Consider the following 13,108-nt stretch of genomic DNA (forward strand, 5'->3'; position numbering starts at 1 on the left):
TGTTCTGGTCCCACCATCATCATCGGCATATTTTTAGCGTAGCAACACCAGCAGCTCCACTCACTGGTTGCTGAGCTCTGAGTGGGAGGAAGTCACCAAGTGTCCCAGCCGCTTCACTTCCTGCTCTGACAGTCGGCTACTCTGATTGGACGGTTTGAGGATCAGTGGGCGGGGCCTCAGGTGCAGCTCAGGTCGATGAAGAGTCTGATGACTCAAACGTCGCAAAGAAAATTTAAACTGAAAAACTGAATCTGATCAACTGGAGCTGAATAAAGAGGAAAAAATAACGAACGTTTCTGTTTCTGTACATTTTTCTTTTTTAGTTCTTTCTTTCTTTACATCATTCTGTCTTTCTTTTTGTACTTCTGTCTCTTTCCTCACAGAGGAACTCTGGCTCTGTTTACCAACCAGGACGCTTTACAGTTTATAAATAAGATTGAATGTTGCCTAGCAACAGCACAAACTGCATCTCTGCACTACCATCTTTCATCCTGCTGCTCTGATGTCCTGCAGTGACCTGGTTTCACCAGCAGGGGGCAGCGCTCCCTCAGCGCCCAGGAAGAGCCGTTTGTAGGTTAGAGTCAGGCTGCAGCCAATCACAGAGCAGAGCTGCAGTCACATGACTGGGAACCAGGTATAGAAAAATCACCAGATGTTGACCTGGGAGGCTGCTGCAGTAAACTAAGTACACCCATCAGTAAACTAAGTCACCCATCAGTAAACTAAGTACACTCCATGATCCAGCAGCTCCTGGTTCTGTGGTTCTGGTCCAGATCAGCTCACTGAGGTTCCTGCTCAGCTCTCCCACCTCAGTTTGTCAGTGTTTCAGTTAGAGGTTTGGGCTTTGACTAGGCCATCTCTACACATTTCCATCAGTTCTGTTGTGCTGCTGGGTTCTGATGGCCCAGTTTGTTGTGTCAGTGGTTGTATTGGACTCTAGAACAGTTTGGTCAATAGAGGAGCTGATGGTGGTCAGTATGGATCCCGCAACATCACTCCTCCTCCCCCGTGCTTCACTGACCATCTCTCTGTCTCTGCAGGTTTCCTGCAGTCGTCCCGGCCGGCCAATCAGAGCCGCTCTCAGAGGGTCCCGCTGAAACCCGCAGCAGGTAACAGGTGGGCGGAGCAGCGGGCGGGGGCGGAGTCACGGCGAGGTCATCATGACGTCGGTGGCGGCGGAGTTCGAACACATGGAGATCCAGCAGCAGTACAGCGACGGCGTCAACAACCGCTGGGACGCCGATGACTGGGACAACGAGAACAGCTCGGCCCGCCTCTTTGAGCGCTCACGCATCAAGGCGCTGGCAGGTAGGATTGCTGGTTATACTGGGGCTGTTGGTTAGACTGGGATGAGAATATTCTGAGTCCTGTCTCTTTAAACTCTCCCCTCCGATTCTGCTGTTTCCGTCCTGAGCTGGTAAGGTTCACCTGCTGGTCAGGTTAACCAGCTGGTCAGGTTAACTTACCCAGGTAACCTGAGGTAACTCTGGGTCCTGAGAGCCTCCAGCTTCATCCGCTGGAGGAGAAAATGATTTAATCCTCAGCCTTCCTTCATCTCTAGTTATCCTGCTGGTAGTTCTTCTTCTTCTGGTTGATTTCTAGTCAGGTTTCTACTCATTTACATGCTCAGCGCCCTCTAGAGGAGAGGTTCTCAAACTTTGCACCCTTTGCCAGAAAACAGGACCAGAGAGCTGAACAGTTATTGGTAACCTGGTGACCCACATGAATTTATTTACTTAATTCTCTATTTATTTAATAAATACATGAATATAGATTTAAATTACAGTTTTTATGAATTTGTTGGACTTTTTATTTCATAATTTAAGAGCTATAGTTCAATATTTAATGAGACATTAATTAACTTCATTTCACATGATAAGGTTTTTCATTAAGTGTTTTCATATTTAAGCTCTCCATAAAGCTCAGGGATCATGAGGATTCTGAAATCATCATTGGACCCTCTGCTTGGTGTCTCGTGCCCCCTGGGGGTCCCTGACCCCCACTTTGGGAACCCCAGGCTTACATGAGGCATGAAACTGGGAACAGGAAGGTTTTTTATGGTGGTTAAAGTTTTTCTGGAAGATCAGGATCAGATTGGAGATAAACATATTTATCCAAATGTTCAGCAGATTAAACCAAACCTGAGTGAAATTAGACTGATTAAAGGAACCTGCTGGTTCTGCCCGGTAACAGGAAGGTTCTGGAGCTGTTTGGGTCACATGATGTCACAGAACTGAGATGCATCTCCTCAGCAGAAGCTCTTTAACTTGTTATTGAGGTAAAGCTGGAGTTAATCTTGGTTTCTGTGGCTGGTTTCCTGATTTCTCTCAGTTCCCAGCTGCAGCACGGTGGTGGTTCTGAACAGTAGTGGTTCTGAGTTTAACAAGCTTTCTGCTCCTCAAGCTGAAGCTCTGAATCCAGAACAGATTTAACCTGAGAGCAGCTTCATCAGCTCTGCAGGAGTCACACAGCGCAGTCCAGTAGGGGGCGCTAGTGAGCTGCAGGAGAACCAACATCCCCAGATTATCCTCAGATTATCCATAGTTAGACAAAATATTCCCATAAACATCATGAATCTGAGTTTTCTGTTCAGGTTTTTATGTAATTATTGTTTATTAACCAGTGAATAATAACTTCATGTCTGGTTCCTCCAGTTGATCCCTGCTGGTCGACCTGAACGTTTATCTGGGATTATTTTATTAGTGGTTGTCAGGAATAATCCAGATTATAATCCAGATTATCTCAGGTTGTGTTTTCAGTCTTTTTGCTGCTCCATCTTCATCGTGTCCAAACAGCAACAATAACTCCTCTTCATCAGTCTGATGCGGATCACGGGTCGGCCGCCGCCGCTGGTAGCTCACATGCTTCCTCTGAGTGTGTGACTGTGTGTGTGTATCAGTGTGTGACTGTGTGTGTGTATCAGTGTGTGACTGTGTGTGTGTATCAGTGTGTGACTGTGTGTGTATCAGTGTGTGACTGTGTGTGTGTATCAGTGTGTGACTGTGTGTGTATCAGTGTGTGACTGTGTGTGTGTGCTCTAAATAATTCAGCGTCCTGTCGTGTTAAATATGCAGCAGCCTGTTTACAGGGGGGTCAGGGCGGGGCCCAGGGCCCGGCGCTCAGCTCTCATTAAATCATCTTTCTGCTTCCTAAACTGATTAGCTGGAGAATGTTCTGCTGGAAGCTCTGATTGGACCTGAGGACCGGTCCGGTCTGTTGGGAACCAACCAGTCAGTGGGTGTCCCTCTGGTCCGGTCAGAACCCTGGTCCGGTCAGAACCCTGGTCCGATCAGAACCCTGGTCCGATCAGAACCCTGGTTCGGTCAGAACCCTGGTTCATGAGCTGAGCGGCTGGTTTCTGTTTCGGTAACACCTGGTTCTTGAAACGGGTCCGATCAGCTGGAACAATGGGTCCTTTCAGAATCCAGACGCTGTTGTTGCTCCTGGTTTCCTTGGACCTGATCCAGCCTGAAGCTCCGCCTCCTCCTGGAGTTGAACCGGCATCCTTCCTGCCTTGGCGCTGCAGCAGAACCCAGAGTCTTAAAGGGACAGTAACATGAAAAACCTGCTTCTCTTAGCTTTAGATCATGTTACGATGCTATCCCCTCATCGAATTATTGAGAAATCCTTTAGTCTCCATGGCAACCACTCTGCTGAGCACAACGGCTCAGGTGAGCATCGTCCCCACTCTCTGTCTCCTTCTTAAAGAGACAGAGACCCAATTTTGGGTCGCTCCTCGTTTCGTTAATCTCTGTATCGGCTCATCGTTCACCAGTCCAGACTGGGATTCATCAGCAGGACTCTGTGAATCCCAGTAGAGCCACACTGTTCACAACAGAGATCAGTAGATGTTACAGAGCAACTGCTGCAACTACAGAGTCCAACAAAACCAGAAACATGAAGGTCTGCGTGTTTATGAATCTAACAGAAATCCTGATGTTGACAGATTGTCGCAGTAAACATTTTATTTCCCTCTCAGAGTTTCTTCAGCTGTTGAGAAGTTTCTCTGTAGATGTTTCTGACTATCAGCTCTGCTTCTGAATCTAAACATCAGGAGAGGAAAACGTTTAATCATCATGTAGAAAATGTCTGACTGTCCCTTTAACTGACAGTTTGGACCAATCAGAACATCTCTGGACCCGATGCAGCCATTCAGACCTTTTATTAGCCTGAAAGCTGATGGTGTGTGTGTGTGTGTGTGTGTGTGTGTGTGTGGTCCATATGATAGCCTGAGCAACACTACACCACTGGTTACCATGGAGACGCAGCCTGATCGACTTCCACTCAGAGTGGGAGGAGAAGCGGCTTCAGCTCTGAGTTCAGACCGTCAGGGTGAGATGCATGCTGGGAAATAATCCAGCATACATCGGGTCTGGTTCTCATCCGGACCCGATGGCTCGGTTCTGACAGACTCTCTGTCCATCAGAAGGTCACCGGATGACCTTCAGCTGTTTCCTGTTCATCAGTTTATTGTGTTTCAGCAACGAGGCAGGTCAAAGGTCATTACATCAAAACTGCAGATGAACCGGCTCTGCTTCTGCTGCAGCTTTCTTCTTGTTCCTCAGCCTGATATAATCTGCTGGGATTAGCATCATAATCTGAGTTTAACTGTCCAGAACAGGACTGAACGGGAATGATTTGGAGTCGGATCAGAACTGAACTGGATCCGTTTGTCTCGTTCAGACGGTTCAGTTCTGAAGCAGTTCCACATAAATAAACTGAACTAAACCCGGTTCTGGTTTACCATCAGAACCAGGTCCGATTTACCCGGTTCTGATCAGGAATGACTGTGTGGATCCATTTGGATCAGATGTTCAGGGATCAGAATTTGTCTGGTTTATTGAAGAGACACTCAGTGGATCCATAATTAGAACCAGAACCGGTCCGGTTCCCCACAGAGAGGACTGTGTGTCACTTCCTGTTTGGAATACCACAGGTTGGAATGCTGGGAATGTTTTTCTTCCTGGTTGGTGAAGTGAAAGCTGCAGGTCCTCATTCTTTACTGCTCAGTTTCCCAGTTTTCCTGGACTTTTATCTCCAGTTCTCCCAGTTTTTTTTCCCAGTTTTCCTGGACTTTTATCTCCAGTTCTCCCAGTTTTTCTTCCTCCCAGTCAGGAACGCTCTTATCAGCCCAGATGGATGTTACAACATGAGATTAGATAAACTCTGCTTTCCCTTTTCTACACTTCAGTATCCGGTTCAACCTTAAGTCCTTCCCGATAAGGGGAAGATAAAGCAGCAGAACCCTAACCCGGTTCTGACCCGGTTCTGCTGTCTTTGGGTAAATAAAGTCTGATAATAAGAACAGCAGCAGCTGAATTAAAGTGGGACATGTTTCCAGTGGTGTGGGAGGGGGACCCTGTGGACCGGTTGGACCCAGTGGACCCTGGTCTCCCCCCCTGGTTCTGGGGGTCGTGACCTCCCTGGAATGCCCTGAACGCTGCGCAGGCCGAGGTGGCGTCTCTGTGTGAAATTCAGCGAGCGGCTGGCGGATGTTTGACCGGTGAGGGCGTCGCCGGGTTCAGCAGAACCGGCCTCAGGGTGCAGCGGTTCTGGACGGCCCGACCCGACCCGACCCGACCCGACCCGGGCGCTCTGAAGAGGGGCGCTTGGTTCGATGCTGGCAGCGCCCTGAGGGGCCGAGCCACGAGGAGAGCAGATGACTGCAGCAGAACAGAGCGCTCTCAGAATGTCTGCTCCATCTGCCGTCTGTTTGCTGCTGCCTGACCTCTGACCTCCCCATCAGGGGCGGGGGGGTCAGACTGCTCCTAGATGGAAACATCTGGATGGTTTCTTCTTCTTCTCTGCAGACTCAGAGCTGCAGTTTGATCTGCCGGTCAAAGATCATCACTTCATTCCTGACCTGTAGGGGGATTGATAGTCAGACAGGAAGTTCCTTCCTGATGAACAGGAAGTTCCTGCTGACGGACAGGAAGTTGGATGGACCACATGAACTTTAATTTATTCCAGATTAGAAGTTTAGAGTCAATAAATGAATGAAATGATTTGGTGTTGGCCTGGTGTTGGTCCATCCGTTAGTCTGCGTTATATCACGTTGTTGTGATACTAAAACAACAATAAAAGAGATAAAAACTATTTATTACTTGTTCTTTATGGATGTGACTGCATGACACAGCAATCAGAGCTCCACAAACACAAATGCTGATCTTCAGAAACATTTCCACTTCTTCAGGACTCGATTCATATAAAGAAGTGTCACTAAATACCCCTGAGCTTTAATCATACTGTAAATTTACCTGAACCTAAACTGAACCAACAGCAGAGGAAGATGGTGAAACTAACAAGCCCAACAGTTTTATTGTGTCAATAATAAATGAAAATGGAACCATGAAAAGAACTCTGATGATAATGATAAGCTATCATATAAATGCCCACATCACCATCCTGCCACCACCGTGCTGGTGTGTGGCCAGAGGTCTGCTCCATCCTGAAGCTGCTCTGCTAGCATGACGGCCCAGCCTGGCCCAGTGTGGTTTCACACACAACCAGACCACCGAGCCCGGCTCCAGAGAAGCCCCGCCCACTGCTGTGACATCACAGGGTTCAGTCCAGCCGCCATCTTGTTCCTAGAGAGAGAACCCTTCCTCCTTCAGCTCATTTAATTTCCCTTTAGGATCAGTAAAGTAACTCTTCCTGGCAGCCATGTTGGCTCAGTATTGTGACCTTTGACCTGCTAGCTGAGGCCTGTATCCAGAACCAGAACCTTTGGGTTTTGTTGGGTTGAATTTGCTGGGACTCTGAGGTGTTTTCATCTGATGATGACCTTTGACCCTTCCCTGGCGTTGTGCTAACAGCGTTCCTGTTCTCCAGGTGAGCTCAGCCCGTCCTCAGGTGGATGATCCACAGGAGGTCAAAGGTCATTCTGTTGAATCCAGAGGTGTGGCTTGGAGTCATGGTGACCTCTGACCCCTCTGTTTGTTTGGGTCAACATGAAGTTTTGTTCCAGCTATTGTCTGAACGTCGTGACCTTTGACCTCCGCCTATTTGTCTGCTCAGTAACAGGAAGCGGCGCTCCAAGAGCTCCAGACCGGCTTCCTGTTCCCTCTTCATCCGTGTGTGTGTGTGTGTGTGTGTGTTGGACAGAGAACCAGAGGAAACAGGAAGTGATGTCAGACCCAGACAGGAAGCTCATCTCCACAGCAGCTGCTAATATTAGCGTCGTGGTGTTCTCAGGATGTTGATCAGAACCGACCTGGTTTCCCTGCTGGTGGTCCGGTCCAGCAGCTCTTCTGCTCTCTGATGGTTCTGGACCAACATTTAGGATCCGGACCGGTCCGTTTCTGATTCGATCAGTAGACTACCAGAACTAAGCCTCACCTGGAGGAAACTCTGGCTCCGTTTGGGTTTCTGTCACTGCAACACATCAAACCAGAAAGGAGAACCGGAACCAGGTCCTACCGGGTCGGTCCAGAACGTTCTGCCTGTCAGATCAGCTTCTGCTGAACATCTGGGTCCAGCTTGTTAGCTGTTAGCTTCGTGAAGCTAACATGAAGCTAACAGCTAACAAGTGGATGTTTGATGTGGAACTGGAAGAATCTATACCAGAACCTGGAGGTTCTGGAGGTTCTGCTGCTGGTTTCTAAATGTCTGCGTTGTCTAGACGATGTGGAAACAGATCAGAACAGTTCTGGTGAAATTCCTCCAGATCCAGATCCGTGCTGACAGAACCAACAGTGAGTTTGATGTGATTTACTGAAAAGCTGATCATGATCTGCTTTGGTCGTGTTTTCTTCATTTCCATTTTATTTGTTGTTTTTGGTTGTGTTTTAGTTTGGATACTTGTGTGTGTTGTACCTCAAAATGGACTCAAAATAAAAGGTTCTAGTTATTGCAGTGATTTCTGGGACAGTTTATCGTCCAGTAAAATTAGTTATGGTGACAGGAAGTTGAGTCTTTTATTCTTCTTCAAGTTTCCAATTTGTTGTAATTTTCCTTTAAATAAACTTTCCCCTGAAATGGAAAGTAAAAGTTGAGATTTCTGATTCACTCTGATAAACATCTGAGATTCAGATCAGATCCAGTCTCTTTGGCCCCGCCCCTTATGCTAATGAGGGTATGACATCATGCAGCAGCTGAGGGCTGTGATTGGCCAGCTGAGCGTGTGGCCCCTCCCCCTCTGGCTGGGTCTGAAGGTGTTTTCAGCAGCGTCTGCTCAGACCCACGCTAACGCTCTGCTGCAGCGCTGCTCTTCCTCCTCTTCCTCACGCTCTTCGTCCTCCTCTTCCTCAGCTGGAGCGCCGCGGGGCTGCCGGTCCGAGTTCGGGGGAAGGTTTGGTTCTGACGGCTGGAGGGATGGAGGCAGAGCCAGGCGTGCTGTTGCCGTGGCAGCCGTGCTGAGTTAGCGCTTCCTGCCTCGCCCCCAGGGGGGTAGAGAGAGAGGGAGAGGGAGGGAGAGAGTCCCTCGCTCGCCCTCTGTGCAGCTCAGTCCCTCTGAGGAGGAGAGCGGTTCTCATCTGGACCGGTTCTGACCCGGGGGAAACCCGAACTGGACCTTCACCTGGGCCAGATCAGAACTTTGTCCCTGGAGTGACTGCTGGCCGCCTCTGACCCGGTTCTGACCCGTTTCTCCTGAACCGGACCAAAACTTTCTCCTTGGAGTGACTGCTACCTCTGGACCGGTTCTGATCCAGTGGAAACCTGAACCAGACCAGAACTTTTTCTCTGGAGTTGCTGCTGCATTCCTCTGACCCGATTCTCCTGAATCGGACCAGAACTTTCTCTTGTAGCGGCTGCTGCCTGGCTCTGGGCCCGGTCCGGTGTGATGGAGCTGCAGAGCGCCCCGCTGTCCCCCCTCTCTCCCCTGGCCCCTCCCCTGGACTACGCCGGGCTCCGGACCCCGTCCCCGGTACCGGGCGGGTCGGGCCGGGCCCCCAGTCCCAGCAGGGGGGCCGCCAGCCCGGGGCCCGGCTTCAACTACAACCAGCTGGAGGGACGGTTCAAGCAGCTGCAAGGTAGGAGGTTCTGGAGGTTCATCAGGCTGTAACTCTGGGTTCTGTGTGTGTGTGTGTGTGTGTGAGAGTCAGCAGCTGTAGCGTTATCAGAGTGAACCACCGCGCCCTTCCTCCTCCTCCTCTTCGTCACACTGTGGCTCTAATAAAACCAGGAGCTGCCTTGCTGAAGGGCAGCTGGGGCTCTTCGTCTTCCTCCTCCTCTTCCTCTTCCTCCTCCGGTTTGGTGAACCTCAGAGAGGAAACATGTCGGGTTCTGCAGCAAAACCAGAACTTTTCTCTGCTGTCGCGTTTGGTCCGGACCGTTTCTGGTGCGTCTGGGAATCGATCCGGTTTCTGATCTGGTTTCCGATCCGGTTCAGGATCTGCAGGTTGGAAATCAGGTTTAAACTGATATCAGAGAATCCTGGAGGTTATTAGAGATAAATATTATGACCATCTCTCTGGGTGACCTTTAACCTCCGGGTCCTGTTGGAGTCTTCCTCCTGATGAAGGCCGACAGGCCTGATGCTCCACTGACATGTGAGCCAGGACTCAATCGATTAATCACCATTAATCGATTATTGGAATAATTAGCAGCCGATTTAATCAGTTAATTAGAGAAAAGAGACAAAAGAACCTTAAACCTGCTGACCAGATGGATGGTTGGATGATGGACGGATGTTGGTTGGATGATGTTGGATGTTGGTTGGATGATGGTTGGATGATGATGGATGATGTTGAATGATGGTTGGATGATGCTGAATGATGGTTGGATGATGATGGATGTTGGTTGGATGATGATGGATGATGGTTGGATGATGTTGGATGATGGTTGGATGATGATGGATGATGTTGAATGATGGTTGGATGATGATGGATGTTGGTTGGATGATGATGGATGTTGGTTGGATGATGGTTGGATGATGTTGGATGATGGTTGGATGATGATGGATGATGATGGATGATGGTTGGATGATGTTGGATGATGGTGGATGATGTTGAATGATGGTTGGATGATGATGGATGTTGGTTGGATGATGATGGATGATGATGGATGATGGTTGGATGATGTTGGATGATGTTGGATGATGATGGATGATGTTGAATGATGTTGGATGATGTTGGATGATGATGGATGATGTTGGATGATGTTGGATGATGTTGGATGATGTTGGATGATGATGGATGATGTTGGATGATGTTGGATGATGATGGATGATGTTGGATGATGTTGGATGATGATGGATGATGTTGGATGATGTTGGATGATGTTGGATGATGATGGATGATGATGGATGATGTTGGATGATGTTGGATGATGATGGATGATGTTGGATGATGATGGATGATGTTGGATGATGATGGATGATGTTGGATGATGTTGGATGATGTTGGATGATGATGGATGATGTTGGATGATGATGGATGATGATGGATGATGTTGGATGATGTTGGATGATGTTGGATGTCCTCTATGTTCACATACTAAATGTTTTTGCAGAGATGCGGCTCACTGTAGTTTGATGTAGTTTCTTGGTAAAGTAGCAGCTGAACCGGGTCGGGTCGACAGGTTGTGTTCTGGTTCTGGTTGAATCAGTTTGTGAATAATATTTCAGTGGTTTTGGCACCAATCCTGACTGGACCTTCAGAACCAGAACATTTAGGAGGAGAAACACAGTTTGGATGTTTGGAGCTGAAAGCCCTGAACAGAGTCATGGTTCTGGAAGGACAACAGAACGGTTCTGCCTCCGTCGGGTCCAGTCTGAACTTATTCCTGGGTTTAGTGGGTCCTGGTTCTGGTCCAAGTGGAACCGTTTCTGCTGTTGGTGAATTCAGCAGAACTTTGGTTCCTTCAGTGAATAAAGTCGCTGTAGCTTCATGGAGCCAGAGACAGACAAACCTCTGACCCGGTTCATCACCGGTTCTGGTTCTGTCAGAACCTCATCACATCTGCAGAACCAGCAACACATAAATAAGTTCTGGGAGGTTCTGCTGGCTGAGCCCAGCGCTGACCCGGCTGAAAGGTTTTACTAGAACTGAGACATTTTGAGCTGTGAACTTCCCAGCAGGCCACATTTAGACGGAGGAATCAGCGGTTCTGATCGATCGGACCTTCAGAACCAACCAGAGGCTCAAAACGGACCTTCTGGACCAGAGCCAGACGGAGCTGGAAGCTTTTATCAGAAAATATCTATTTTTACAAAACATGAGATCAGAGATATTTCAATAATTAATCAGCCAAAATATTTGTTAAAAAGTTGGTAATAAAGTTACAGTGCTGGAAACGGGTCAGAACCAGAATGGAGACGACGATGATGATGATGATGATGATGATGATGCATTGATTCAGATTAGCTGCGTGTTTCTATGTTTACAGTTTTGATTCTGTAAAACAGTAAATGGTACATTTAGAGCATTTCTTTTCTGAAACTAACAGGCCTGGAAACATTTTATTTTCTAGTATAAAACCTGTGGTGCGTTCAGGAACAGGAGGAAAACTGAGTTTTTCTGATAAACTGAGCCAGTTCCAGCAGGTTTTAGCTGAAATTCAGGAAGTTTTGGATGTGTGGGACATCCTGCTCGTCGTCTGGCTGGAAACGGATAAAAGCTGAAGGATTCCTGACCCGATTCCTGACCCGATTCCTGAACCGGTTCCTGACCCGATTCCTGACCCGATTCCTGAACTGATTCCTGAACATCGGTTCAGGAATCAGTTCTGGACTGCAGAAGCTGCTGCAGTCCAGCTGCATCTCCCCAGCTGCAGCTCATAAACTCTCCCCTGCCCATGAGCCCAGAGGTTGCCAGCTGAATTCCCAGCAGGCTGACGGCGCAGCAGCAGGCGCTGCTTATTGCTCTGTAAGAACTTCCTCTAATGAAGAGCATCGATCGACCGTCAGACATAAAGTGGTGAGAGAGGCAGGGCTGTGATTGGCTGAGCTGCTGACCCGACCCGGGGGAGACGGTTCTGGTTCTGCTCAGCCGGTCAGAACCGACCAGGACGGCAGAATTTCCTCTGATTCAACAGAAACCAGTAGAGAACTGAGCAGGTTAATGAGTCAGTCACACTCCATAGGGACTACGTTACCCAGAAACCCCCACTGCAGGTTCCACATGGATTTATTCCTAAAGACGTTTAAAAGCAGAAGTTTGACACGGCGCTGCTCAACAACAGAGCAGAGAATAAAAGACATAAAATATTAAACCTGCTCCTGCAGACAATAAACATGAATTATTGATGATCACATGAATAAGGACGATTATAAACGTTTAAAATAAAAGGGTGGCTTTTATTTTGAAGTTCTAGTTTGTTTTTGTTTGATTCAAACTGAAGGGTTAAAACATCATCTTCCTCACTCTGCTCCTCCTCTTCCTCCTGCTGCTCTGTCCTGATCCAGCCAATCAGCAGCCTCCTGTGTGTTTCCCCAACCCATAGGGAGGGGGGGGGGGGGTACCAGATCAGCCCCTCCCTCCTGGTCTTTGTTCCTCTGAGAGCTTCAGCGTCTCGTCGTCTTCGTCAATGTTTCATGAGGCTCCGCAGACCGTCTGCCCCCCCCCACACACACACACACACACACCCGCCGTCCCCTCACTGTCCCCGTCTCCCCCCCCCCCCCGTCCCCTCCGGTCCCCGTCCCTCCACCCGTCCTCTTAGTGGGATTAAAAGCCGCAGCGTCCCGATCGGGTTCACACAAAGCCCGGCCGGGTTTCTGGAGTCGGATTCTCTGCTGAAATATTAACGGCAGCAGAGAGAACAGAACCGGACCTGAATGGACCCGAAGCTCACTGTAACCACCCAGTGGTACCACTGCTGCTCTGCTGTCTGGGTTCTGGTTCCGACGGGACGGGAAGCAGCTTCCTGTCTGAACCTCAGTGGGTCGTTGAGGCAGTCGCTCCATCCAGAACCGTCCAGAACCTCTGGGAATCTGTCCCATCTGATCCCAGGAGTGATTCCTGAGGATGATGAGGTGATGAAGGTGGTACCGGAGCGGTACCGGTTCCAAAGCTGCAGAATCGGCTTAATGTTGGCTGAGAAGATGTTTAAGTTTGAGTAGGAAATGCGGTGTGTGTGGGGTGTGTGTGCGTGGGTGTGTGTGTGTGGGGGGGGGGGGGGGGTGAGTGTGTGTGTGCGTGGGGGTGTGTGGATGTGTGTGAGTGAT

The 13,108-nt window shown here is 48.9% G+C and overlaps 1 protein-coding gene across 3 annotated transcripts in view; it reads left to right on the plus strand.

The window, feature by feature from the left end:
• Positions 1 to 13,108, plus strand: part of LOC116712619 (spectrin beta chain, non-erythrocytic 1-like) — a 78,214-nt gene that overhangs the window by 22,378 nt on the left and 42,728 nt on the right. Inside the window, exon 2 of one of the 3 annotated variants that reach the window (XM_032552422.1) lies at positions 1,041 to 1,308. In XM_032552422.1, coding sequence (XP_032408313.1) covers positions 1,161 to 1,308 — 148 coding nt within the window. In that variant the 5' untranslated portion in view covers positions 1,041 to 1,160. Of the gene's footprint in view, positions 1 to 1,040; positions 1,309 to 8,180; positions 8,973 to 13,108 lie in introns of those variants that run through there. The other 2 variants (XM_032552423.1, XM_032552421.1) reach the window with 2 other exon arrangements.

The sequence above is a fragment of the Xiphophorus hellerii genome, chromosome 22, assembly GCF_003331165.1.
Source record: "Xiphophorus hellerii strain 12219 chromosome 22, Xiphophorus_hellerii-4.1, whole genome shotgun sequence".
NCBI classification, from domain to species: Eukaryota; Metazoa; Chordata; class Actinopteri; order Cyprinodontiformes; family Poeciliidae; genus Xiphophorus; species Xiphophorus hellerii.